Genomic DNA, 25406 nt, shown 5'->3' with positions numbered 1-25406 from the left:
CAAAAAACAACAGACAGCCATGACCTAGATATGTTTATATACGTATGATATGTATATATGTAAATTAAAGGTAACCACTCTATTTTAATCATGAGCCAAAGAAAGATGCTATACACACGTAGCTTGACGTGCTGTGAGGGCCTGTGTGCATCTGTGAGAGCTGCACCACTGCCGCTTCAGCACTACAGATAGGGTCACCCATAGTGGACAGGTCTCAGCTGAGATGCCAGACGAAGACAAACCACCTGATTCTGGACAGCAACAGATCTGCCTTTTGATTTAGTGATGAAGACGAGCTCTTCAGATCAGAAGACACTCCATGAGCGACTGGGGAAGAGAGGAACACTGATCAGACTAACGCTTGATTCATGTTGCAAGACAAACAACCTTTTTATCTCAAACACTGTAAACTCCGTGTTTTCGGTTTCAGAATGGGAGGTTTGCCAAACTCGAGAAAGCAGGGTAAGTCAAGCCCGCTTCTGTAAGAGAGGTAACTTTTTGAAAATCTGGAATCTGAGGGTGCAAAAATATCAAAAGATTAAGAAAATCGCCTTTAAAGTTGTCCAAATGAAGTTCTTAGCAATGCATATTACTAGTCAAAAATTAAGTTTTGATATATTTACTGCAGGAAATTTACAAAATATCTTCATGGAACATGATCTTTACTTAATATCCTATTGATTTTTGGCATAAAAGAAAAATCAATAATTTTGACGAATACAATGTATTTTTTGGCTATTGCTACAAATATACCCCAGTGACTGGTTTTGTGGTCCAGGGTCACAATTTATTTTAAATACATTGTTTAGAGGTAATGTGTCTTGTTTTTCCAGATAAAATCAATAAGTATTTTATCCAGTTAAACAGCATTTTTTAAGCGGAAACAGAAATTAAGCATTAGCGTTAGTTCTGGCAGGTCAAGTGAGTCAAGCTGATCGCATCTACCTATAGGAATACGACACCTATCGCGGCATTCTTATATAAGCTCTATTCAGTAGTATTCAGCAGCTTTTCAGCTTGCTCAGGAGCAATTTACCCCCCTCCCTCCCCAGCTCCTCCTTTCGCCACAGTCAGGACTTGGCTTTCTGATATTCCTTGCAAATCAGACTCCTTTATCTTGAATAAAGTGTTACACTTAAATATCATTAAGTACATTAATGATATCTGCCTTGTTCTGTTCTGTTTACCATAGGGGGGGTTATTATTGCTTCTCTCCCTGCTCATTCATGACAGGCTGCATGGATGGGCAGGGAGTTTTTGCCCAGAACAGAACCATACCGCCAAACCAAAGTTCATGCTAAGTATCTATCATTTTGATGATAGTGGTACTGACAGAACTGATTTATTCATATTCATTCTTAGCCCTGATACTTCTGAATGTTCACTGCTTATGCAGTTCACTGCTTTAAAGATTTCATGCCAATCTTTCAAAAATAAGGTAGTGTCATTGGCAAACTGACATAACTTAAATGTTCTCCCTAATGTAGTAATCACCCTTTTTTACTGTGAATGGCCATTATTTGTGTTGCTAACAAAAACATAAAGTGGGAGATTGGACAGCCTTGTCTTATCCCTCTACCAATATTAAATCTGTCAGACGTCCCTCTTGCTAATTTTACAGAACTGGTACATCCTTTTGTTTTGATAGCTTTTTGAAAACAACTGCCAAAACAAAAATGCAATTGCTTTGAATAAAAAATGGTGTTCTATGGTATCAAATGCCTTCTAAAAATCAATAAATAAAACAAAACTATCATCTAAAACAGGGGTCTCCAACCCTGCTCCTGTAGAGCTACTGTCCTGCAGATTTCAGCTCCAACCCCAATCATACACACCTGAACCAGCTAATCAAGGTGTTCAGGGCTACTTGATAATTACAGACAGGTGTGTTGGAGCAGGGCTGGAACTGAAGTCTACAGGATGGTAGCTCTCCAGGAGCAGGGTTGGAGATCCCTGATCTAAAATATATTCGTTGTAGTCTATCAAATCTAGTATCAATCTAATATTATTACCAATGTGCCTTCCTTGAATAAAACTGGTCTGTTCCTCATCTAGTATACATTTTAATCCTATTTTTTTAGTCTTTTTAGCAAAAATTTGAGCAAATAATTTCTCATCATTATTTTAGACTAATGGGTCTACAATTAAATCTAAATAAAGAGTTTTTTTTTTTTTTTTTTTGCCTTTGGGTTTAATGTAATTACACCCTTTCTTAAAGAGCTGGGTAATTCGATGAACACAAGCAACAAGAAGGGAGCTAACTTTTCACGAAAGATTTTATAAAACTCACTAACAAGCCCATCATTACCTGGAGAACGATTATCTTTAAGGCTGCCAATACATTCTATAACTTCCTCCAGTTTTAAGTCATTGTCACAAACAACATGAAATCATCATCAATAACTTTGGCTTTATCTTTGACACTATTTAGAAAGTTATTCAAATCAGAAGATACAAAAGTAGAAGCATATAAATCTTTGTAAAACTGTTCTTCTTTTGTGCAAAAACACACACCTTTCAGACCAATTTTGCAGCATGAGTTCTCGACTGCCACAAATGCTGCCTTAACAAAAAAACTAATTTTGTGCACTTTTCACTGTGCCAATATTTTAAATTGGCCTTTGAACTTAACTTTATTGCATGGCAAAAAAAAAACCTTACCTTGCCAAAGTACTGACGGAACCCATCTAGCAGTGTTGTTGAGTGCTCCAAATGCAGACTTTCCATGCAACAATCAGGCAGCAATTGAAGCATTGGCATATAGACAGTGTCAGATTGACAGTACTTTCGCCCAGGGATGTTGGGAGATCCAGTGGGGGGCGGCAATCATACTTGAACTCTGCTAAAATGTAGTGCCAGTACATGCGCTCATTGGCGCCCCCACCTGCTGGTGGCGCCCTAGGTGACCACCTAGCTTTCCTATGCCTAGAAACAGGCCTGTTTCTTCTTCATCTGTTCTTCATTAGATTGCAAGCCTTCTTGCTATTGGCTGAGTAGAATCAAATGTTAATTTCATTACTCTAATTAAGAAATGCAACAGTTTGGATTAGAGAACAAAAGCTGCTGCACACTGAAGTAGACACTGAAAGATATTTGTTTAGTGTGTCAAATGCTTGTAAAGTCATGTAGTCAACTTACATGGACCTTTTATGCTTAAAGCTTTTCCTGATTTAATTGTTTTTATACTTCATGTTTAGCTGATTTTTTTCTTTTCATTTTGCCCGTGGGATACCATGAAAATGAATATTAGTTCAATAACTTACTGTTCTGCCAGTTTTTACCTTTAATATTATAGCAGTGATCAAGAATTAAAGTGACGTATTGACTCGGAAGTATGCAGCAACTTTTTTCGGGTGCTGTTGCCATGGTGAATCATAATTTCGGAGCTCCATTGATCGTGGCTTTTCTTAGTCGTAGTGCACGCGCTAAACTCAGAGTCAACCTACTCAGAGTTGATTGAACTTAACTCAGTTCAGCTGTTCTGAACCCGAAAACTCAGAGTTTCCCATCTTAGGATAAGTCAACTCAGGAGTTCAAGAGTTGGTTGAACCTCCTTATTGAAACGGGCCCCTGGAAAACGTCTCCAGTTACTGTCGTAACCTTGGTTCCAATGTTTCGGAATGATGAGACATTGTGTCAGGAATCTGACGTGATGGTGACTCCATTCCTTAAATTAACCTTCCTGAAATCTTATTGCACAACTCCAGTGAAGTTGCACTTCATACTGCCCAATGCCAGCCAAGATGAAAAGGGGTGGAGCCACACCTCTATATAATGCGCCGTGTTGGTGGCATAAACTCAGAATCTTCAGACTTAACTACCAGCACACCAGATCTGAGGAGTGGACATGGCAGCATACCCAATGTCTTGTCCCGTCTCTCAGGGAACTGTCATGACAGTAACCAGAGACGTTCCCTTTCGAAGATGGGGACTGTATAGAAAAACGCTGTGAGAACAGTGAAGAGAGAATGACAGTACACTACACACCAAACACTCTCCAACCAATCACAAATGACCCCCTGACAGGCCCCCAGGCAATTGAGTGTATATTCCCACCTAGAGAACCAATCAGATCACTCAGAACCCAAACTCAGCCGTTTTGTTGAGAGAATGATTATGCCATCGTACTAAAGATAGGACATTACAGAGCACAGCAGCATGCATATTAGGGGTGGAACGACATGTATTAGTAGCGAACTGTCACAGTACAGACTTCTCGGTGCGGTGCATGAGGCCTTGCAACGAATTCAGGCAATTCACCTCAAATCCAGAAGGGGGCGCCCGCAGCAATGCAACACTGTTTGATAACCGGCCGCCAGCAGAAGAACAGCGAATGCCGTGAGTTGCGCTCTTGAAAACAAAACCCACTAGACAGTGACCATGTGCTGACTCTGAATGCATCTCACAGACTGGCAGAGGAGTATACTTTAAAGGCTTGTGTACTCAACTGTTTGTGAAATGGAGCTTTGTGCTCATGTATCCTACCTTTCTCATTCGGCACAAATCCAAATATTCCATAATATTTCCATATTTGCGATGTAACATGTCTGAACGCTAAATTATTATTTAATTTGTAAATTATTGTCTTTGTACTTCAGTCGCGTTCTAACGGTGACACAGAGGCGGGCACGCTGATGTTTGGTTCACTGTATTTTATTTTGATAAAGTACCAGTTGTGCTGTCAAGTTAGCAATGCTGAAACTGATGTGCTTTGTGTGTGTGTGTGTGTGTGTGTGTGTACATGTGTAAACACAGAAAACACTTTATTTCTTTGTTCAAATCTATTAACAGTTACACTATTAAAACCGACAAAACTGTTAAGTTGGTCACAGTGCCATGCACTTAATGCCTCATCTGCGGTCATTCTTCAAAGGGTTCATTGGTTAACATAATTTAATTACATTAGTTAACATATATAAATAACATAAATAATAATGAACACAGCATTTATTAATCTTAGTTCATGTTAATTTCAGCATTTACTAATGCATTATTGAAATCACAAGTTATTACAAATTAACATTAACAAAGATTAATAAATTGTGTAATAAATGTATTGTTCATTGTTCATTCATGTCGAGAGCGACATGGGCACGTAGCCTAATCTTGGTTTGAGTATGACATTACAATCATCTGGCCCAAAATGCATGCAAGCAGTATTCACCGATAGCGCTTGTAAATCCCCCCGCACGCTTGACCAAAGCAAGGGCTCCTTCAGGCCAATAGACTGAAGTGGCTCAAAGGGCGGCAGAGCCAGCACCCCCAGCACCAGAGCCAGATTCCAGGATGGCACAGTGGAAGGGTGAGAGGGTCTCAGCTGACTCGCATCTCTCAAAATTCTGATCACCAAATCGTGTTTACCAACCGATGGCCCATTTATAGTAGCGTGAGAGGCTGAGATAGCTGCAACATAAACCTTAAGAGTGGAAGGGCTAAAAAGGCCGCTCTCAGCTCAAGGCGTTTTATGTGCCAGGTTCTCTTCTACACTGTCCAGGAGCCCAAGGCCGGTATCGACGCATCCGTTGTGACTACATTCCGCCTTGTGACCAGTCCCATCTGGACGCTGGGTCAGTACAGGTTGGGGTCTCACCATGGTTCCAGTGCACACAGGCACCTGCACGTGACTACCACGTTACCCAGGCCCTTCTCGCTACCAGAGTCTTAAGCCTAATCTGGAGGGGGCGCATATAAAGAAGACAGAGGTGACACACTGTCGCAGCTGCCGCCATCCGTCCCAAAAAAAGTGGGAAAGCTCCATATCCATGCATTTTGTGAACGTATGCGGGGCCCTCAAATGTAAATCTCACCAAGTGCCAGTATTGAGGGACAAATCTGGATATGAAAATTTGCATCTTTCAGATCCACCAAGATAAACCAATCTCCTGTCGGGATCTGCACAAGGATCTGTTTCAGCGTTGTCATTTTGAAAGCATGAGGGCAGGGAGCTTCATTCCCTGTATTCTAAGCAACGCTGCTGAACACTGGGGTCGTGTTCAGAAAACTGAATAGAGGGTCAGTTTGGGTGGCAGTGAGGGTCGTGCATCGCTGGTTAATGGGGAGCGCGAGCCTTCTGCTGAATGTTTGAGTGATATTTTGAGAACACAACGCAGAGGCAAGAGCATCTCTGGTTGCACGGGGAGACTGTGAGCCTGAGTCTATTAAGATTCCCTCACTGAACATAGAGTATGTGAGACTATTTTAACTGGAAAGCTCTTTTTGTGAGGGTGTCACAGACTTTATTACATTCTGAACAGACACAACAGAGGCATTCTCGTGGTCGCTTGCAACCGCCAAGGGGATCTCATGAGAACATTTTGGATGCTTTGTGGCGGGCCCGCCGCTCGGCAATCTCCTCCGAATCCTCCCGTCAGGAATGAGACTGACAAACTGACAATCAAACCCAACTTTCTGATGCCATCTTTATTTTTTTGGAATGCACAGGATTGTGGGATATCAAACTCAGTGAAGGATACATCTATGCCGCCTTCAAAAATCAACCAGATGAAGGCATCTCATGAGACTGGAAGTGAAGCTGACTTTGGATTAGAACGTGCCTTGATGCCTTCCTATCTTAGAATGTGATCTTCGAAGACAGCATTTTCCAGTTTTCAAACACAGCCGTTGTCTGTCAGAGACCATAACGTATTCTTCACTCACCGAAATTGACAGGTGATTTTTATAAAATGTAGATCACATGTAGATCTTCTCAGTTGTTAAAAATTAAGGCAATTATCAGTGTATTGATAAAATGTTAATTTTTTCAATAAAAGGTGATACATTTTTACATTATTTGTTACATTGAATTACCCCTTAGCAGATTTTGACTCATTTAGGTGAAAAAAGGGGGGTTCTCCCATTAGCACATCTGTGTATTAATATAACATGATTATTTAAACTATTGAATTTCTTTTGAGACTAAATTTGATTTAATCATTTGTACCACATTCCTCTTAGTAAGTATATAGTATGGTTTAGTACTGGCGTCATGATGCTCTGCAGTATGTCAAGTGGCCAGGAAAGTTAATGTTTTGGTATTTTTGTCTGTGAGAAGGTTTGGTTAATGAACACAGGGATTAGTAAATTAATTTTATTCTTTCAAAACAATAAACAATTAAAAATTCATATTGTGTGGCAATTTTCCCATCTCCACAAACTGTGACTCACTCCTCATTTGACAACCAGTGTCTGTTGCGTTGAACAACATGACGAGAATGAACATTGTCCAGTCCACTGAGTTCAGAGACTTCGTACAGCACCATACAATGGGATCTGTTTTTATGACATTTTCTTTATAACAATAATAAAATAAAATATACTTGCAAACTTTTTTTCCAAGTCAACCTTGAATAAATATAAAGTTTCTTAACTTTTTTCCCCCAGGTTTTTTTTAGTTTTCTTTCATCTGTTTGATTTGATTTTCTTTTATTCTTTTCAAAACTTCAAGAAAAGATGAGTGCCAAGAGGTGGAATGTTGCGTCAAATGTCTGAACCGTCGGACACAAAAGCTCGACCCTGACCTGAATCTGTGGACGACACTAGATAGGGTGGCTGGCTGAGCCTCCGGTCCACATGCACTGTACACGAAACTGCAAAAAATTTCCAGATGTCTCTTATCAAAACATGCTGTATTACTTAGACAGTGTGCTCAATCCGTTGCAGACCCTTTTCAACATGCTTGCTTTGAATGAATAGGCCATGTAACAGAACACAGTGGAATCATGACAGACCCATCCGATAATCTACAGCTCCGTCTCCACATGAACAAAGAATTATGGCTGCATTTGAAGGGAGGAATGTACAGTGTTCGTTTTTATAGCAAAATCAATATTGTACATTTATTGTTTTCTTCGGCCATCCCTTGCTTGTTTTCCATTAATAATATGAGATACCAAGTCTCACCAGACCACACCTGTAACCGAAATCTGTAAAAATACAGAAAAATATTCTAAAGGATGACAATCACATCGTTATCATTTTGCATTCAGTCTCTTTGAAAATCATGCACTAGAGAATTTCATATTAAAAATAATACAAATTGTTGAAAATGGCTGATCTGGTCATCCTTAAATAAGTTTCTTCCTCTCTTTCTTTCTTTCTTTTTTTTTTTTTGCAAGTCTCGAGGAAAATAAACGTACAATTCTTTTAAACAACTTTGCATCCATGAAAAAAAAAAAAAAAAAAAACAAGAAAAAAACAAAACAAATAAAACATAAATTTCATACAGTACATCAACAAAGAGAACATCATACCAGAGCACAAAAAGGTCCATTATTTAATTATTTAATTTATTTATTTTTTCTCAGAATTCTGTTGTTTCCTGAATCAAACAGGAACTCTGGCCATGTCCATTTCCTCATCACCGAACTTTGAAGAGCGATCCAGTGGAGATCTGGCTTGATGTAGGGTCATTCCCATGAGAATGTCATCTCTCTGAGGTTACCCTTTCCTGTCCCATCTTAGCCAAGTGCTGCTCTCTTTATGGATCTTCTTTTGACAGCTTGGCTTACAGTAATGGCTACAATGCATCAAGTTCTAGGTAAGAGACACTGACATCTCTTTGAATTCAACAGAGAGAAAACAGCCAGAGTAAAACGGCCTCTTCCTATTCTGGTGGAAATCAGCACTCTTAACATCCTACAGTTAAGAGTCAGACTCCACTGAATCCCTGGCTGCATTTCTTGAGCTGAATGGAGAGACTTCCTCTGTCGTTCTTTCCCTGTGTGTGACAGCAGCATACATTTTCTTTTCGGTTATTTTTTTTGGCAGAAGGACGTAGGCCTTTTCTTAGCCTCTTGTCGCATGGGCTCAGAGGACTCAACATCAAGCATGCAGTGTAACCAGGACGTGACCCGTCTCCTCTCTGTCTGTAGCTGGAGCTACTCACGCCGCTCTCTACCGCTCACCTCCTCGTGCCGCTACGACCGAACATTGGAACTGTCCAGGCCTGAATCTGGAGGTTTACTACTTAAAGGTGCCAAGGTTGGGTCCACTAATGAGGTGGGAGGGAAGAGCTTGTACCAGCCAATCACCATGTTGGTCAGCTCTAAATCGTCTAACAGGATCTGGGCGGCTCCCATGAAGGATTTGTGGTCCATGCGTCCATAGTCCCCCCAAACAATGATCTGTAAAGAAAGACATGATTGGTAAAAAGTTTCCGGAGATACTTAAACTTAGTACTTAAATTACTTAAACTAAATTGAAAAAAATAAATAAATGAAAGCTAAATATAAATATTTAAAAAGCACATGATAAATTATGAAAAATTAACTAAAATTAAAAATGGAAAATGAAAATATAAAAACAAAAGCCAAAATATTAATAAATACTATAATAGTAAATAAATAATACTAAAATAACTGATGTGGTGAAGACATATCTAAGTCAAATTTCACCCCCAAATCCAAAGAAATCAGAAATAAATGATATTTGGCATAACAAAATCAATTTTTTTTGTGTGTGTCATCATTTAACGACGATTAAGACTTACATTTCGCATTAAATATTGTTCATCCTTATTAAATTAAGCAAATAGGATGTGGTCCTGGTGTTACCTGTAAAACCTTTCCTTCAGGATTCTCCTCAAACTGAAGCTGCTGTTGATAAAGAGGATCCAGTGTTTTTCTCGCCGTCCGTGTTTTCTTCTTGTTGATGCACTTCCCATTTTCCAGCAGATATACTTTTACATAAGGTGCTGCAAATGGAAGACCGCAAGAATTTACATATAAACATCACAAAATAGTCCAGGGACAGGTCATATTTAAAGAAAAACATGTATATTGTGTGATTATGGGGCATACCTGGCGTCTGTTTGTTCCCTGGTTTGCCCACCAGGCCTCGAGCCCGAATAACTTCAACATCCAGCCTCTCCTTCCTGTGCACCATACCAATCTGGATGTCACCTGTGCAAAAGGTCACATCCAAACTCTCAGAGCAGACAAAAGTCTATTTATAGAAACCATTTGATATAAATTACTACAGTGCTATGGACAATCATGACTTTTTTTGGTGGAGAATCATGCTAAGGCCAAAGTATTTTTTTTTATTTTTTTTTTTTAAACATACAGTAGTCGACGCATACTTGTAAAATTCATAATGTATGCACAATTTTTTGTAACTACTTTTACCTATTTTAGCATATGGCTTTGTTGTTGTTTTATTTTTTTAATTTTTTTACTGTACTTTGTCCACAAGGTGGCAACATTGGCTGTTGTTTCACATGCCCTGTTTACACCTGCTCTTTCTTACAGATGCATTTTCATCGAACTGATCACAAGTGGATGACAGTATATACAGGTGTACATAAGGTCTAAAACATTTTGAGCTTGTCCACTTTCGACTATTTTCAGAAGTAGCCGAAAACTGACCTAGCATGTGAGCATTACAGGACGTTTTGAGAAAACACACCAAAACAAGTGATTCATACTTCTACCTACACATAGGTTATGATCAAAATCGATGTTACCATTTGTATTCTTTCCATGTGTATTCTTTTTGAATGGTGGTGACCAATCCTGCTCCTGGAGGACCACATCCTTCAGAGTTTTGCTCCAACCTTGATAAAAACTCACCTGCCTGTAGTTTTCCAGTAACCCTTAGACCTTGATTAGCTTGTGATTTGATGTGATTTGATTTGATTTGGGTTGGAGCTGAACTCTGCAGTACTGTGACTCTCCAGGACTGACATTAGCCAACCCTTGTCTAGGATCTAGACCAGGGGTGTCCAATCCTGCTCCTGCCATATGTAACACACTTGCCTCAAAGTTTCTAGTGAGTCTGAAGAGCTTGATTAGCTGGTTCAGGTGTGTTTAATTAGAGTTGGAGCTAAACTAGGGTTACCAAACGTTCCATTTTCCCAGGACACATCCTGGCCAGGATTTCTATATTGCCTAAAATATCAAGGTTTTGGCTTCGGTTTCCTGTTTCAATACTTAATGAAGGTAATGATCTTTGACCAATAACATGCAGACATTGTACGTAATCGACCAATCCTGGTGCGTGAGAAGGTGGGATCTACAGAGAACGGTCAAAGCGATGCAAATACTTGTATATTATTAGTGTTGGACTTGAAGCAGCACTGAGCATACCGATCGGTGTATGACATCAAAGTACCGTGAGAGCGATTCAAAAGCACAAGAAGCAGTCTGCTCTCTAGAGCTCTCACGTTACTTTGACATACAACAATTGGTCTGCGCAGCGCAAATAAAGCCAAAATGTGGATATTTTAGGCAATATAGAAATCCTGGCCAGGACGTGTCCTGACGTTTGGTCACCCTAAGCTAAACTGCAGGAAAGTGGCCTTCCTGGAGTAGGTTTGGACACCCCTGATTTAGATGAAATTGCATCACAAGTGGTAACAGTAGACGCATTTAAAAGTCATGTTAAGTGTGTAAATGGTAATTGAGATCGAGTCACTGAAAACGGCAGGTGGAAATAGAACTATAGTCTTCTGTTTCATGGAAGAAATGTAACATCAAACTACTTAAGACAAAACTGAAATTTATTTTGTGCTTAATAGTGTCTTATACAATACCAAAGAATTTTGTTCATGTGAACAACAAAAGAAAAGAGTGAGTGATGATACTAACCCATTGGAGGCGTGGCCAATGTCTGTCTCCCTGCCAGCTGGGCGGGGCCAAGACCATCCAAAAACTCAGTGAACTGGCTGTCTGAAGAGATCTTCACTCCAGGGAATATTAGACTTTGAACAGATAATGGACAGAACATCTGTAAATCATGTGCTAATAGCCTCGACAAGAAAAGATATCATCACTGACACTAAACCAGCTGACCAGGAATGGTGGTGATGACATCATGTGATGTAACAATATGTGGACCATCATATTCAGAAGTAGATTTTTACAGTACTTACTTTCCAGGTTTCACCTTATCACCGTCATCTGTGGTCTCACGGCTGGGCTGCCGTGTCATCCTGCTCTTCATCTCGACGGCTAAACCAGTCTCTACACTCCGCTGGATCGCCAGACGCACCGGCTTCTTCTTCTTACCCTCCTCTGAAAATAACAACAAGGGGAAGGGAAGATGAGTAAATAAAAAAGACATATGTGTGACACCTCAAACCACAGTCTCAAGTAGTCCATCTCTTGGTCTTGGTCTTATCATGGACTTGGACCATGTCCGGTCTGCAGGTATGTTTTGTGGTCTGTGCCAACTCAAGCAAATGGTCTGCTCAGTGCTATCATGTATCTCAGAGCACACTATGTGCTATGGAGGTTCATGTGAAACTGATGTAAAACCAGGCTTCATTCACAACACAGGAATCATTCAGAGCCTCTTCCAGTCTTTGTCTTGTCTCAGACTCAACCCACTCAGGGCGTAGTCTGCTAACACTGCCAACACACATCTACCACTGGTTGGGCAAACATACAGTCCCATCCCAAACTTGCACCAGAAGAGTTGAGCCAAAAACAGCAATGTTTTGAAAGTGCCACAGAGCAATAGTGCTACAAATGGCTTCTTATTGTTGTCTCTACTCATCAAACTAGGTTGGAGAGAGTATTTTAATATATGAAAATGAATTTTACCCTTAAAAAAAAAACGTGGTTGACAACCACTGAATGAGATACTTAAAAAAAGACATGCTATGACTAGTGTTGCTTTCGTCAACGAAAATTATGACTAAATATTGTCATCAACGAACCTTTATCATGTAACGAAAACGAGACGAGACGCAACGTAAATGCTGGTCATGTGACGATGACTATAATTAAATGTATAATGCAATATCGTTGACAAATAAAAACGAGACTAAATGTGGTTTACAAAATAAAAACTATGCTAAAATGTCTCTTCATTTTCGAAATGTTTTAACGTTATTTCCTCTCGTTTAGTCGTTATTATTATTATTTTGCAGTATAATAAATGTTGTAAATTCAAATCAGAGAGTCTTCCGTGTCTGGAATGGATGTATTCTTGAGTCTATAAGGTAACAAATTTTGTAAGAAAATTTTGGTTTCCTCTATACTACTAGGTACTTTTATTATATTGACTGGGTTAAATAGAATTGCATTACTAAAAAGAGACTAAAATCCATTTTCTATATAAACTAAATGGACAAATACATGAACCGTTACACCCCTACGATCTGTCTGTCTGTTTGTCTGTCTGTCTATCTATCTATCTATCTATCTATCTATCTATCTATCTATCTATCTATCTATCTATCTATCTATCTATCTATCTATCTATCTATCTATCTATCAGGGGTGTAACGGTAAAACAGAATGATCTGACTTTAGATTTGTGAAATTATGTTACATAAAACACCTGCGCAAAACAGAAACAGCAGACGGACTGAATGAAAATGCACATTCACTCTCTGAAAGCAGGTGGCGCTTATGGAACAGCAGCGATACAGCGTTTCCTTGGTTACCACTGTACACAAAGCAGCGTTGTGCTTATAAACACTAATATGCGTCATATGGAGGTAAGGGGAAAAGAAAATGCCATCAAAACATTTCTGAAGACTCTCAGAGATTTCAGAGATTCGTATAAACCCCCACATATTTGTCTTCCTATATTTCAAGAATCCCAAATTGTGAGCTTGATCTGCCTGGTACAGTATTTTCTCCTTTTTATAGACTTCATAAAAATTCCACACAAATTGCATTTTGGGAAATTATTGCAATGCAGTTTGTGTGCAACTTTCCCACACTGCTGATTTATAAGAAGCAGGCGGTTCTACGAGCTCTTGCGTGCCATCTGAACTCGCCGTTCTTGTTTTGGGTTGGTGCGTTGAATGTCTTCTGCTCTTTCCTGTTGTGACGTCTAGCATTGCATTACCGCACGCGTCCCCCTCTGAATTGATCGCCTATGACTGACTGTATTCGTCATCTGACTGCATGAACCAAACCGTGACGTCTGTACCATGGCAGTTTGGGACAGATACATGTACCGTTACACCCCTACTATCTATCTATCTATCTATCTATCTATCTATCTATCTATCTATCTATCTATCTATCTATCTATCTATCTATCTATCTATCTATCTATCTATCTATCTATCTATCTATCTATCTATCTATCTATCTATCTATCATCTATCTATCTATCTATCTATCCATCTATCCATCTTAATTGTACACTACTACATCTGTCTTATCCAATCCAAGCAGACATAACATATCACACAAACATAAATCACACATCATATATGGGTCTTTGGCTTTCAGGTGGTCACAAACCAAAAAGCTTTCAAAAGAATTGGACACAGCAGAGCCTGTCACACATGGCTTCATTCTTACCTCTGTCTTTCTCGTCAAAGGAGTTCATGCAGGGAAAGTAGATGGCCAGTGCCTCGAAGGAGGCAGACAGGCTAAGCCGGCTCTGTGAGCGCTGCATTCGCATACCGGGAAGAGCGGTGCTGCCATCCTGCCCTTGTCTGCCCATTTTACCACCCCGACACCCTCAAACACCTCTAATAACACTGAGAGAGGGTGATAAACGTGTAGAGCTGATGCTGTGAGATGGTTTTGGAGAAACAGGTTTGGCAGGATTGTGTTCAGAAGCTCTCATCAGTAGCAGCCACGAGTCGTCTTAGTTCTCAGGTCGATATGCAGAGAGGATGACTGTCTGACTGTCTCCTCTGCAGCGCGCTGCTTCTTCTGAGGGGTGGGGGGGGCGGCAGCATGTGCACGTGGCTTACGGAAGATGTGGCCAATCAGAGGCACAGAAACTAAGAGACCCCCCAAATGCTTCTCCAGGAGACAGAGCTCTGCCTAGAGATATGACTGCACACAAACACATGCACATGACTTGCCTTCTGACTGCAGCTTCATTAGTTACTACACACACATGCCCGTCATAGCTGACAATTATATGCACACAACAGTGGTTAAAAGTAGCAAAGCTACTAACCTAATTAATTTTTTTAGTAGTATTATAATGCACGCTTTTCCAGTAACAAGCTACATTTTTCAATGAAATGCTACATCAACTGCTTGTATTGTGCACACATATGTACAGCAGAGTGAACAGAAACAACAGATGGAGGCATAAATAAAGTCAATCTGCTTTAAACTATCCTTACAGCTGAAAGAGATGGTTGTTGGAAAACACTTAAGATTTAGTCTTAACAAATAACATTTGACTAAGGGCTCATTAATAGTTTGCCCAGTGTTTTTTTTTTTTTTTTTTTTTTAAGAAATTAATAATTTTATTCAGCAAGGATCCATTAAACTGATACACTGTTACAAAAGATTTTCAAAAGGATTTATTTCAAATAGCAAACATTTCAATTGCTGTTCTGAACTTTCTATTTATCAAAGAATCCTGAAATCACAGTTACCATAGAGCTTCTATAAAAATATGAAGCAGCACAACTGTTTTCAACATTAATAATAACAATTTTTCTTGAGCAGCAAATTAACATATTATACTGATTTCTGAAGGATCATGTGACACTGAAGACTGGAGTATTGATGCTGGAAATGCAGCTTTGCATCACATGAATAAATAATATTTTAAATTAAATAACAATAGAAAATATGTATTTTAATAATATTTCACAACATCACTGGATTTATTGGTTATTTTTGATCAAATATTTGGACCGGTGTTGTATCTTACATAAACTCTGCCCCTAAATGGCACAATCAATTATTGAATAATTTTCATTACAGTTAAGATCCTCTTTCTGTATAATCAGGTGGTTCTTGTCCAGAATATGCTGTGAAAAGGTCCAGACTTTCTGCAATGTTAATTATGTTTTCTATTGCTCTTCATTAAACCACTAGACTTGCATAAAACCTCATCTTTCAAAGCCTTCTGGTACAAACATTACAAAGAATTTCCATTCAAGATGGCAAACAGACACTGCATGATGTACCTCAATGAGGTCAGGACCTTCAGCTTAAATTTCAGACAATGTGTACACTCCTGTAAGCTAGAAATATCTTAATGTGTGCAAGTCGAAATCATCCCCGGCTCAAAAAAGAAACATCTCGAACCTTCCTATTAAAGTCGGAAGAATACAGTAGTGACTCATATCATGGCTCAAACCAGACAGTAACACAAATAATCTAGTGCATATAAATCCAAGAGAGCGCAACCCGTCTTTTCTTTTTGAAAACACAATCCAACAAACTTAAAACACCATCTAAGTACTAAAAATAACTGGGAGGTTGAAATCTGTAATGTAAACCACCGTCTAGTAAAGGTGCCATCTATGTTAAACACTAAGATTGCAATAGTGCAGACAGAAGACCCTTATCTGACACTAGACTCAATGTGTGGTCTCAGCATGTCAGAACAAACATAAAGCATGGTCGCAGAAAATCTGAATGTCTTTAGATGTTAGATGCAACAAGTCCATGTGCACAGGTTATAGTGTGTAAAACATGACATGCTTCAAATCTGCACTGCGTTTGTTATTTTTTAATTACATAATTTAAAATCCTGCAACTCAGTAAACTGCAATATTAGTTATTAACACCCAGACCACACGGACTGTAAGTGTAAGTCCATTACTCCACAACAAGTGGTTTATGCAATCCTGTAAAACAGTGCATGACAGAGTGTTTAGAAAGGCTTGGCGACTGAGCAAAGAGCTCTGGGAACATTTCATGATCCTGCTTTTCATTTATCAGTTCCAAACCCTAGTGTGCTGCCTACATAGACAGCATTTTAAGTCTATTTTAGGTTATAGACCCTATTATACAGTAGGTGCACTTGGCTCAACAGGCTGTTTTAAAATGTAGGTAGTCAAAATTGTGCTTCATTTTATACCATAATATTGGATAAAAATGCACAATTTTAGCCAGTATTTCAGTATGGTATGTATTTTACTGCTAACAGTATCATACTGTTAGCTTAGCAACAAGCTAATGGCTACTGGTGTGCTTTATTTGTGTGGTGTATAATGACACCGATGTTGTTCTCCTTTGAAAGCCACTTTTGCTATTTGTCAAGCTACAGTACAATAATCTTTTCTTAATGTACAAGAACCATCTGAATGAACTGATTCACTAAAATGAATCTGATTTTTCAAAAGCTATATATGAGAGAATAAGCAAATCACTAGGATTAATCAGACTTGCCAGCACTACAAGAGAAAGAGAGCTCTTTTGGTAATAAAAATAGCACAAAACTGACATTTAAAACAGCAATAAATGCTCTACCACTGGAAGTAGTGGTATGTGTGTGTTGAAAGTGAAAAGCTGCGTGTTTGTAATTAACAAATGCATCATTAAGATGTTTTTAACTTCAAACCATTGCTTCCAGCTACAATACGAGTCCTCTATCCATGAGTTTAGATGAAGAAACAAACTCATCTAGATCATCTTGGACGGCCTGAGGGAGGGCACATTTTCAGCAAATTTTCATTTTTGGATTGAATAATGTCTTTCAGTTTTTTAAATGCTTCTGCAGAAACAGACCGCAAGACTGTGTTGGTACCATGGAAGAAATATCAACTATTATAGTGGTGGGAGAGATGTGCAATGTGTGGAAATTTTATGTGCGCAAATCAGCAGCGGTGCCACACGCAGCATTCACAGAAAAAGCCATCGCAACTCTGGATCCGTTTACAGGCGTGACATAAAAACACATTACATATTTTTTCTTTTACACACACCAGATATGATTGTTTTGCACTTCTGCTTTATTTCCAGTCCATTAGTACAGTATATACTGGTACTAATAAATGTAATGTAGCTATAAAAGTAAATAGCTCCAAGGAACAGCATGTTATCTCTCTGAAGAAAAACAGTGTGACCCATTAACACCAGGTGCCCATTACCCTTCAAAGCCCTGAAACAAACACACTGTAAGATCACAGCCAATGATACACTGAAAAAAGCCACTGGACTGGTCAGAAAAAAACAAAAAACATATTAGTGCTGTTTGGTACAACAGGGATCTCATACCACACGTCTGTCAACGAATTCTGCTTCAAATCATATGGTCAATTAAATCCAATAAAAATTAAAATCCATTAAACAAAAACAAAACAGGAAAAGTCAGCGTCTAATAGTAAGCACTTTAAATGAAATCCAGAATGTAATACAGAAAAATTATTTTACTCTTTTTGGATGTGTGTTAATATATTATTTTGGAGCCACTCAACAGATTAATGTTCATGAAGAGCAGGACTCTCCATCATGCCATACTGACGTACACAGCCAGCGTATCTATCCTCCTCCAGACTGTGTGTTTCTGTGTGTGAAAATCGCAGAAATGAGGAGATGTATTTTTAGCTGTATATGACTGATCCGGCAGGAAACAGAAAGGAGAGATCTTTAAATACGCGAGGAGTGAGCACTGGGAGTGAGAACAAACCTGTTAATATGGAAACATGTTGATCTGAACAGCGGGAGAGTGAATCATTACTGCATCTACTGCAGCAGAAAATATTCTCTGACCTATTTTAACAGATTCTGATGGAGGTACAAGAATCACACAGCAGGCCATGCGTAACTATTTTTCCCAAACACAGAAGAAGATATTTTGAAGAATGCTGGTAGCCAAACAATTTTGGTATCTATTGAAATCCACTGTATGGACAATAAACACTTCTCAAATTATCTTTTACGTTCCTCAAAAAAAAAACCGATACAGGTTTGGAACGGCATCAGTGTGAGTGCCTGATGACAGAATTGACATTTTTGGGTGAACTATCCCTATAACAACCATCAGTAGCACAAACTCTGTTGATTTTCTTCATAACTCAAAATGAAACCAGAAAGCATGCAAACAGCACACCATTGTGAAAAAAATAGCACTGTAAGTACTTATTAGAGAAATAATATTCTTTAAAAGAATACACTTAAGTGTGAACTGAATGTAATGTTTCTGGACACTTAATTGCATGTTATTTGCAATTAAAAGAAAATAATGAAAATTCTCGGTTACGATGTACTTAATGTACTGACAAGAATTTATGAAAAAATACAATGTATTTATATGCTGTATATATACAAGTATATTAAATTTAATGTAATTTGTTTGTCATGTATTTAAATACACATCAAAATAATTGAACTTTAAAGAATGACAAAAGATTATTAAATTAAATGATTTAAATAGTGCTTTTAAACGATTAATTGCGATTAATCCAAAAGAAAAGTTTGTTTACATAATATGTGTGTGTGTACTGTGTATATTTATTATGTATATATAAATACACACATGTATTTCTTAAAATATTGTGTGTATATATATATAATTTATATTATATATATGAATATAACCTTTTTTCTTAAATATATACATTGTACAGTATGCATAATAAATGTACACCGTACATGCACACATATTATGTAAGCACAAACTTTTCTTTTGGATGCGATTAATCGTTAGACAGCCCTAGATTTTAAATGTAATTTAATAAAAAAAAAAAACACTTTAATTTGACATGCTCTTTTTAAAAGTATACTAAAGTGTGTTAAGAAACATAGTCATGAAAGTGGACTCTTTTTCCTTGCACTTAAGTGGACTTTGATTTCATTAATATTATATTAGCTATAAGTACAGGTGTTTAAAAATATACTTTTAAGATTCAAAGTACACTTAAAGTGCACCTTCAATGCAGTTAAGCTTATTTCTTTATCGCAAGGCAATGCACTTCAAAGGTGTGGTCCGACTGTACATACTTTACACCAGAGCCAGAGAAACGGTGTGTTCTTTCCAGCACAGATGAGATCACTCAAGCTGTTAACTTATAGGAAGGGAAGTAGTGCCTATATGCATCCATTGTGTCAACTCACCAGTCAAATTAAAGCAGGCGCTGCAGGACGTTCCTCCAGCAGCAAAGATCTTTTAAACCCAACAGTCTTTCCTCAGCAGACAGCAACAGGGCATCTGTGAGGGCAACTTACCCCCTCACATGCTCATCCGATTCAATCCATCCCATCCCAGCAGGTCTTTATGAGGCAGAGCGGGGCGCGAGGCATGATTACACCAGTGGGACCCCTGAATCCTGCTTGTGAGCTGTAGAGAGGGACATGCGCTTCCTAAAAGCTAGCTCATATCACTGCTCTCTCTCTCTGTGTGTGTGTGTGTGTGTGTGTGTTCAGATGGGCCGCTCACTGGGTCACGACTTCCACCATTGAAAAAGTGAATGACAAAGTGCTTTTTCTTAGAGAGAGAGAGAGAGAGAGAGCGAAAATAGGCTGTCATTTTGGAACAGAAAAGGAATATTTTTTTCAAAGATTTTTAAGCTTTTTTTTAAAGGTAAAGTATCTATTTTTTCTTATAAAACTTTATTAGTGTTTAGTAGTTCTTTAATTTGAAGTTATTCATGTTAGCAGGTTCAATGATAAATAAAAGTGTTCATGATAAAGAAAATCTAGTTTAAAACAAAAACTGCACTTTTTGTATCCATATTGGTTTCACTTTTGTACTATGCATTAAAGGGATAATTTATCCAAAGTATTTAATGAACATTTAAAAATGTACTCACACTCATGTGGTTTCAAACCTGTATGACCATTTTGAAAAAAAAAAGGCTTTTCAAATCATTCATCATTATGGAAGAAAAATAATGACAAATGTCTTTGACTCAGACTTAATATTTCGGAAGTGAACTCCGCTTTAAAAGACTTACAGTATGTCATATGTCAAAATTTCTGGTTGGTGCAGAACTCATAACCATAATGCCTGGGTGTTGTGGGTGGATGTTAAACTTGTGCAAGACGAATTAATCAAAAGTTTACTACAAAGTTGATTTGAATTCTCAAGAACTTAATTGAAATAATGTTTAAATCAACGTCTTAGTATGTCTCCTTAAATCACATGTGGACATGGGCTTGGAGAAAGCCTTTGATGGAGTTTAGCCTGATTTTTTCCTCAAGATCCTTCTGTAGTGGTCATAACTCACAAAGCACTTGAAAATATTGACACGCACTTCATGATGGAGCAGCTATCTGTGCAGCTGCCACGCCGCAGTCTGAATATCGACATGTGACAGACCTGGAGTCGGCCAGACCCGGTTCATCTCCACGATAACAAACACTGTGGCCTCGAAAAACATTCAGGCTTGTTCACGGTTCCTCCACATCTATCTGAAGAGCGGCACGTGTGAGTTCTGCTCAAAGCCATTGTGCTGATGAATGCCACTTTAAACACAACACCCTAACAGACTAACTCTCACTGATAGAAATAGAAAAATAACATCTTAGAAGATTGGGCTGTTTAAACAGGTTGAATCGGTGTATAATGACTGCATAACCTGCATTCAACTGAACTGAATACTCTGCAAAATACCTCATCCAAACGGTCTTCTCTTTACCTGTTATTTAGGTCATCAGCAAAACACTGTATCAACCATGCATCCTTATTCACTGTAAATTAATGGAGGGAAAAAATATAAATGTTTCACGTGGGTATGAACTTCACACACACACACACACACACACACACATACACATAAATCCAATAAAAATAAAAACATTTCCAAGGCCATCTCCTTAAACACTACCAGAAAATGCAAAAAATAAATAAATAAATAAATAAAAAATATATATATATATATATATATATATATATATATATATATAGGTTACAGTTTGGGGTCAGTAAGATTTTATTTATTTAACTTTTAAGAAATTAAAGGGAATTACTTATTAATTATTCATTAATTATTGGTGTCTATGCAGGGTCAGAAAGCTCTCGGATTTAATCAAAAATATCCTATCTTCATTTGTGTTCTGAAGATGAATGAAGGACTTACAGATGTGGAACGACATGAGGGTGAGTAATTAATCATTTTTATTTATCCAGCAAGGGTGCATTCAATTGATCAAAAGTGACAGTAAAGACATTTATAATGTTACAAAATATTTATATTTCTATTTATCAAATAATCCTGAAAAAAATGTATCATGGTTTCTACAAAAATATGAGTCAGCACAACTGTTTTCAACATTAATAATACTAATAATATTAATAATAATAATAAATGTTTCTTGATCATCAAATCATATAGCATATGGGAAAGATTTCTGAGGATCATGTGACACTAAGCACTGGAGTAATGATGCTGAAAATTCAGCTTTTCCATTTCAAGAATAAGTTATATTTTACAATATATTCAAACAGAAAACAGTTATTTTAAATTGCAGTAATATTGCACTTCATGATTATTTTTACTGCATTTTTGATCAAATAAACAAAGCCTTGACAAGCAAAAAAGTAAAAAAAAATCTTACCAACCCCAAACATTTAAACCCAATGTAAAGTGTTTAAAAAGCCCTTTTTTGGCCAACTTTCTGATATGACTTTGGTTTTAAATATTGCCTAAAACTGTAATCCTTTAACTACTTTGATATTGTTCATTTCGTTAATTAATAAACATATTAGAATTAGATATGGTTTTGGTTTAAATTTGACTTTGAAAAAGTGCAATTGGTATTTGTTGTTTATTTTTATTTTGAGGAAGACTATAAAATGCATATTCAACATCAGAGTTTCCATGACCGTGGGAATCATGCCCTGAACTGTGAAAGTTGTCTAAGAGTGGCCCGCTGAGGAGATCGGCACCAGCGTATGTGTTTTGGGTGCTTCCCCAGAAAACGTGTTAACTAGCATCAAAACTAGCATGATCAACCTGCTTCAACCAACATGTGAAATCATCACAGCCTTTTTTAGCAGGGTGGTTTCATAAAGTTCACCATATGTTTGTGTTTTCTGTAGCAGCTCAGTTCACTCACCCTCTGGGTCCAGCTGAGAGGTGCTTTGACTCTTCTTCCCCAGTCCCACCATAGCGGCCATCTTGGCTCCGAAGCTGGAGCGCCTCTTCTTGTCGTCGTCGTCGTCATCGTTCCTGCCCAGCGAGCACATGTCTCCACCCACACTGGAGCTCTTGGTGATGTTGGACCCCGGGGTGGCCGTCTGAGCCCTGTGTTTCATTTTAGATGTAAACTCACTGTCAGCCATGTCAGGTACAGGTGATACATGAAGAAGGAAGGACAGGAGGACAGGAAGAAAGAGGAAGGGACAGGATTCAGCTACAGGATTTAGGAGCAGGGTCAAGGGTGAAGGACATGCACACTGGTACAACACCAACAAGATGGGACAAGATCTACTGGGGAGCATAAGCATGAGCAGCATCTACGGAGAGTTGCAGGGATGATGTGTTTTTGTAGGCCAAAACAAGGAAACAAGTTGCATTTTAGCACATCCAGTTCCATCGTCCTGAAGTCAATGGATTTTTTGAATGGCTTTCTGCTTAAATTTCAAAAATGCGTTATAGCGCCTAGCAAGAGAAATCTATGAAAGATGGGCAACTTTGTGGGTCCTGTGGGTGCACTCTAACAAATGCTGGGTTGTTTCAATCCAACCTTGGGTCAAATGTGGACTAACCCAACTTTTGGGTTAAAAGTTGAATTTAAATATTTAACCCAGCAGCTGGGTTTGTCCATATTTGACCCAAAGTTGGATTGAAACAACCCAGCATTTTTTAGAGTGTGTTGATTTTGCTATCAATCTGTCAACTAAAGCACCAAACAACAATGACCTTAACATGCAGGCGGCTTTAGAATTTCTCAAATAACTTGATGTTACTAGTATTGTAGCCTATGGATCATTTGATGAGACGTTTAATTATCTAGTTTTTGACTGCAGATTTTGGTATTTTGTAATATGTATCTATTTTGAGTTCTCCTGCCACAAAAGATTGCAGTAAAAAATAAAAAAGTCAATCTCTACACCATTGATTTAACCAATTAGCAGTAACATTATTTTATTTGATTGAAAAGGTTTACTTTAGCATATCTCAGTCAAAAGGTCAGGTTTATATAGAGGCTGTAATATGAAGTATTTATCCACAGAGATAGTTTGCGGAAAGCTTATATAATGAGCTATTTAGGTGACATGAGACAAGCTCTTGAGTCAAACACGGAGAAAATAATGAGACGGTGACTCATCAAACTCAAGCTCACTCTCCTGAGAAAACATGAGAGGATAGCTTTAGGATAGAAACATGAGATTTGATCCTGCGCCAGCGACTCGGCTGACTAACAGAAACCAGAGATTCAAGACATTCACTTTCTGTTGGTTTTCTGTGAATGGCAAGTTGTTAGGTGATTTTTTTTTTTCTGTGTGAGTAGGTTTGTTTGTATGAAAACACAATCAGAGGAGACTTTTGTGAGGATATTTCTATTGACAATGAGCTGAAACATTTGTACGGCTGTGACGGAAAGGATGAAGCTGTTTCTATGGCAACTGTATCTTAGCCTCTTCTGTGCTCTGAATGTTAAAGTCAGACAGGATCACCTGACATAAAACACTGTAACACTAAGACACAGACTAAAATGTACGTGTTATTTTATTTTTTAATTGTAACTTTACAAGCTAATATAGCTTCAAATGTGGATATCTACAGGTTTCAGTAGGTCTTATTATTTTAACTGTACACACAACTGCCAATAACTTCTTAAAATAGTCCCAACAAACTTATATTCACCTCTTCTATTCTTGAAATACTGTGTTTATGATTTAAATGCCATCACAGGAATAAATTACATTTTAAAATCAAGTATAAAATGGTTATTTCAAATCAGAGGAAATTAATTAAAGTTCCAAGATATTAAAATTTCTATATTTCTTTCCCAGCAGAGAACCAACACAAACCGGGTTTATTTGAAAGGAGTCATGCATGACAGATAAAAATAATTATATTTGCTGCATTCTTGTTTTGTGGCTCACTGTTGTTGTTAAAATAACCATGCCATCAATAGCTCTTATAGCACTTAGCGGAAAGAGCTTGAATGAAGCGCATTTGCCTCTCACTTTAAACTACTGAAATGGTAAAATGCTGTCATTATGTCTCACAGTGCAGCTGGAACTTTGAGGTAATATTTAAAAACATGATTGTTTTTACTGTATATCTGAACGAATAAATGCAGCCTTGGTGAGCAGAATAAATTTCTTTCAAAACATTAACAAATCTTTCTAACCCCAAACTGAAAAATATGAAACTGTATGTCTGAGTATGTCTGAATGACATCCCCTCATTAACCCAACATGAATGACCATCAGACCAAAAGAGGCATAAAACATTTTCAAGAGCACGGTCGCTCCTTTGAAAAGACTGTAAGCTAATAAAAAAGCAGTCTACGGTCCTCAACATCTGTATGAGAGGGTGCAAGAACTCATGCTACTGCAGCTGCTAATTGGTGAAAAATTCAGTTGACGACATTAAAATTCTATTTCTTTTCTGCTGTAGCATTTTTAATGATCATAAACACTTCATCTATATTCAATTAGCGGCCCACAAATGGTACCGAAAACGTATTGAAGTGTAAATCGCTGGATACGCTCAAGAACGGAAGCTTTTTTCTTGCGTTTGCTCTAATGGGAGTGGAGACGGCAGCTGTTCATGTGACTCTCCCCAGGGTCACTGAGATGACTGTGTAAGACACAAACTCTTTATATGGCAGCGGAGAGAG

The 25406-nt window shown here is 38.1% G+C and overlaps 1 protein-coding gene across 34 annotated transcripts in view; it reads right to left on the bottom strand.

Annotated features, from left to right (window-relative positions):
• Nucleotides 1-6753: 6753 nt before the first annotated feature.
• Nucleotides 6754-25406, bottom strand: part of LOC109062068 (regulating synaptic membrane exocytosis protein 2-like) — a 128403-nt gene continuing 109750 nt past the window's right edge. For 32 of the 34 annotated variants that reach the window (XM_042775963.1, XM_042775962.1, XM_042775965.1 and 29 more), the window contains 6 exons: nt 22668-22855; nt 11870-12011; nt 11586-11698; nt 9798-9899; nt 9552-9691; nt 6754-9122 (listed from right to left, as the gene is read on the bottom strand). In XM_042775963.1, coding sequence (XP_042631897.1) covers nt 8916-9122; nt 9552-9691; nt 9798-9899; nt 11586-11698; nt 11870-12011; nt 22668-22855 — 892 coding nt within the window. In that variant the 3' untranslated portion in view covers nt 6754-8915. Of the gene's footprint in view, nt 9123-9551; nt 9692-9797; nt 9900-11585; nt 11699-11869; nt 12012-14264; nt 14606-22667; nt 22883-25406 lie in introns of those variants that run through there. The other 2 variants (XM_042775972.1, XM_042775998.1) reach the window with 2 other exon arrangements.

The sequence above is a fragment of the Cyprinus carpio genome, chromosome A19, assembly GCF_018340385.1.
Source record: "Cyprinus carpio isolate SPL01 chromosome A19, ASM1834038v1, whole genome shotgun sequence".
In the NCBI taxonomy this organism is placed as follows: Eukaryota; Metazoa; Chordata; class Actinopteri; order Cypriniformes; family Cyprinidae; genus Cyprinus; species Cyprinus carpio.
This window is presented reverse-complemented; position numbering and strand designations above follow the sequence as displayed.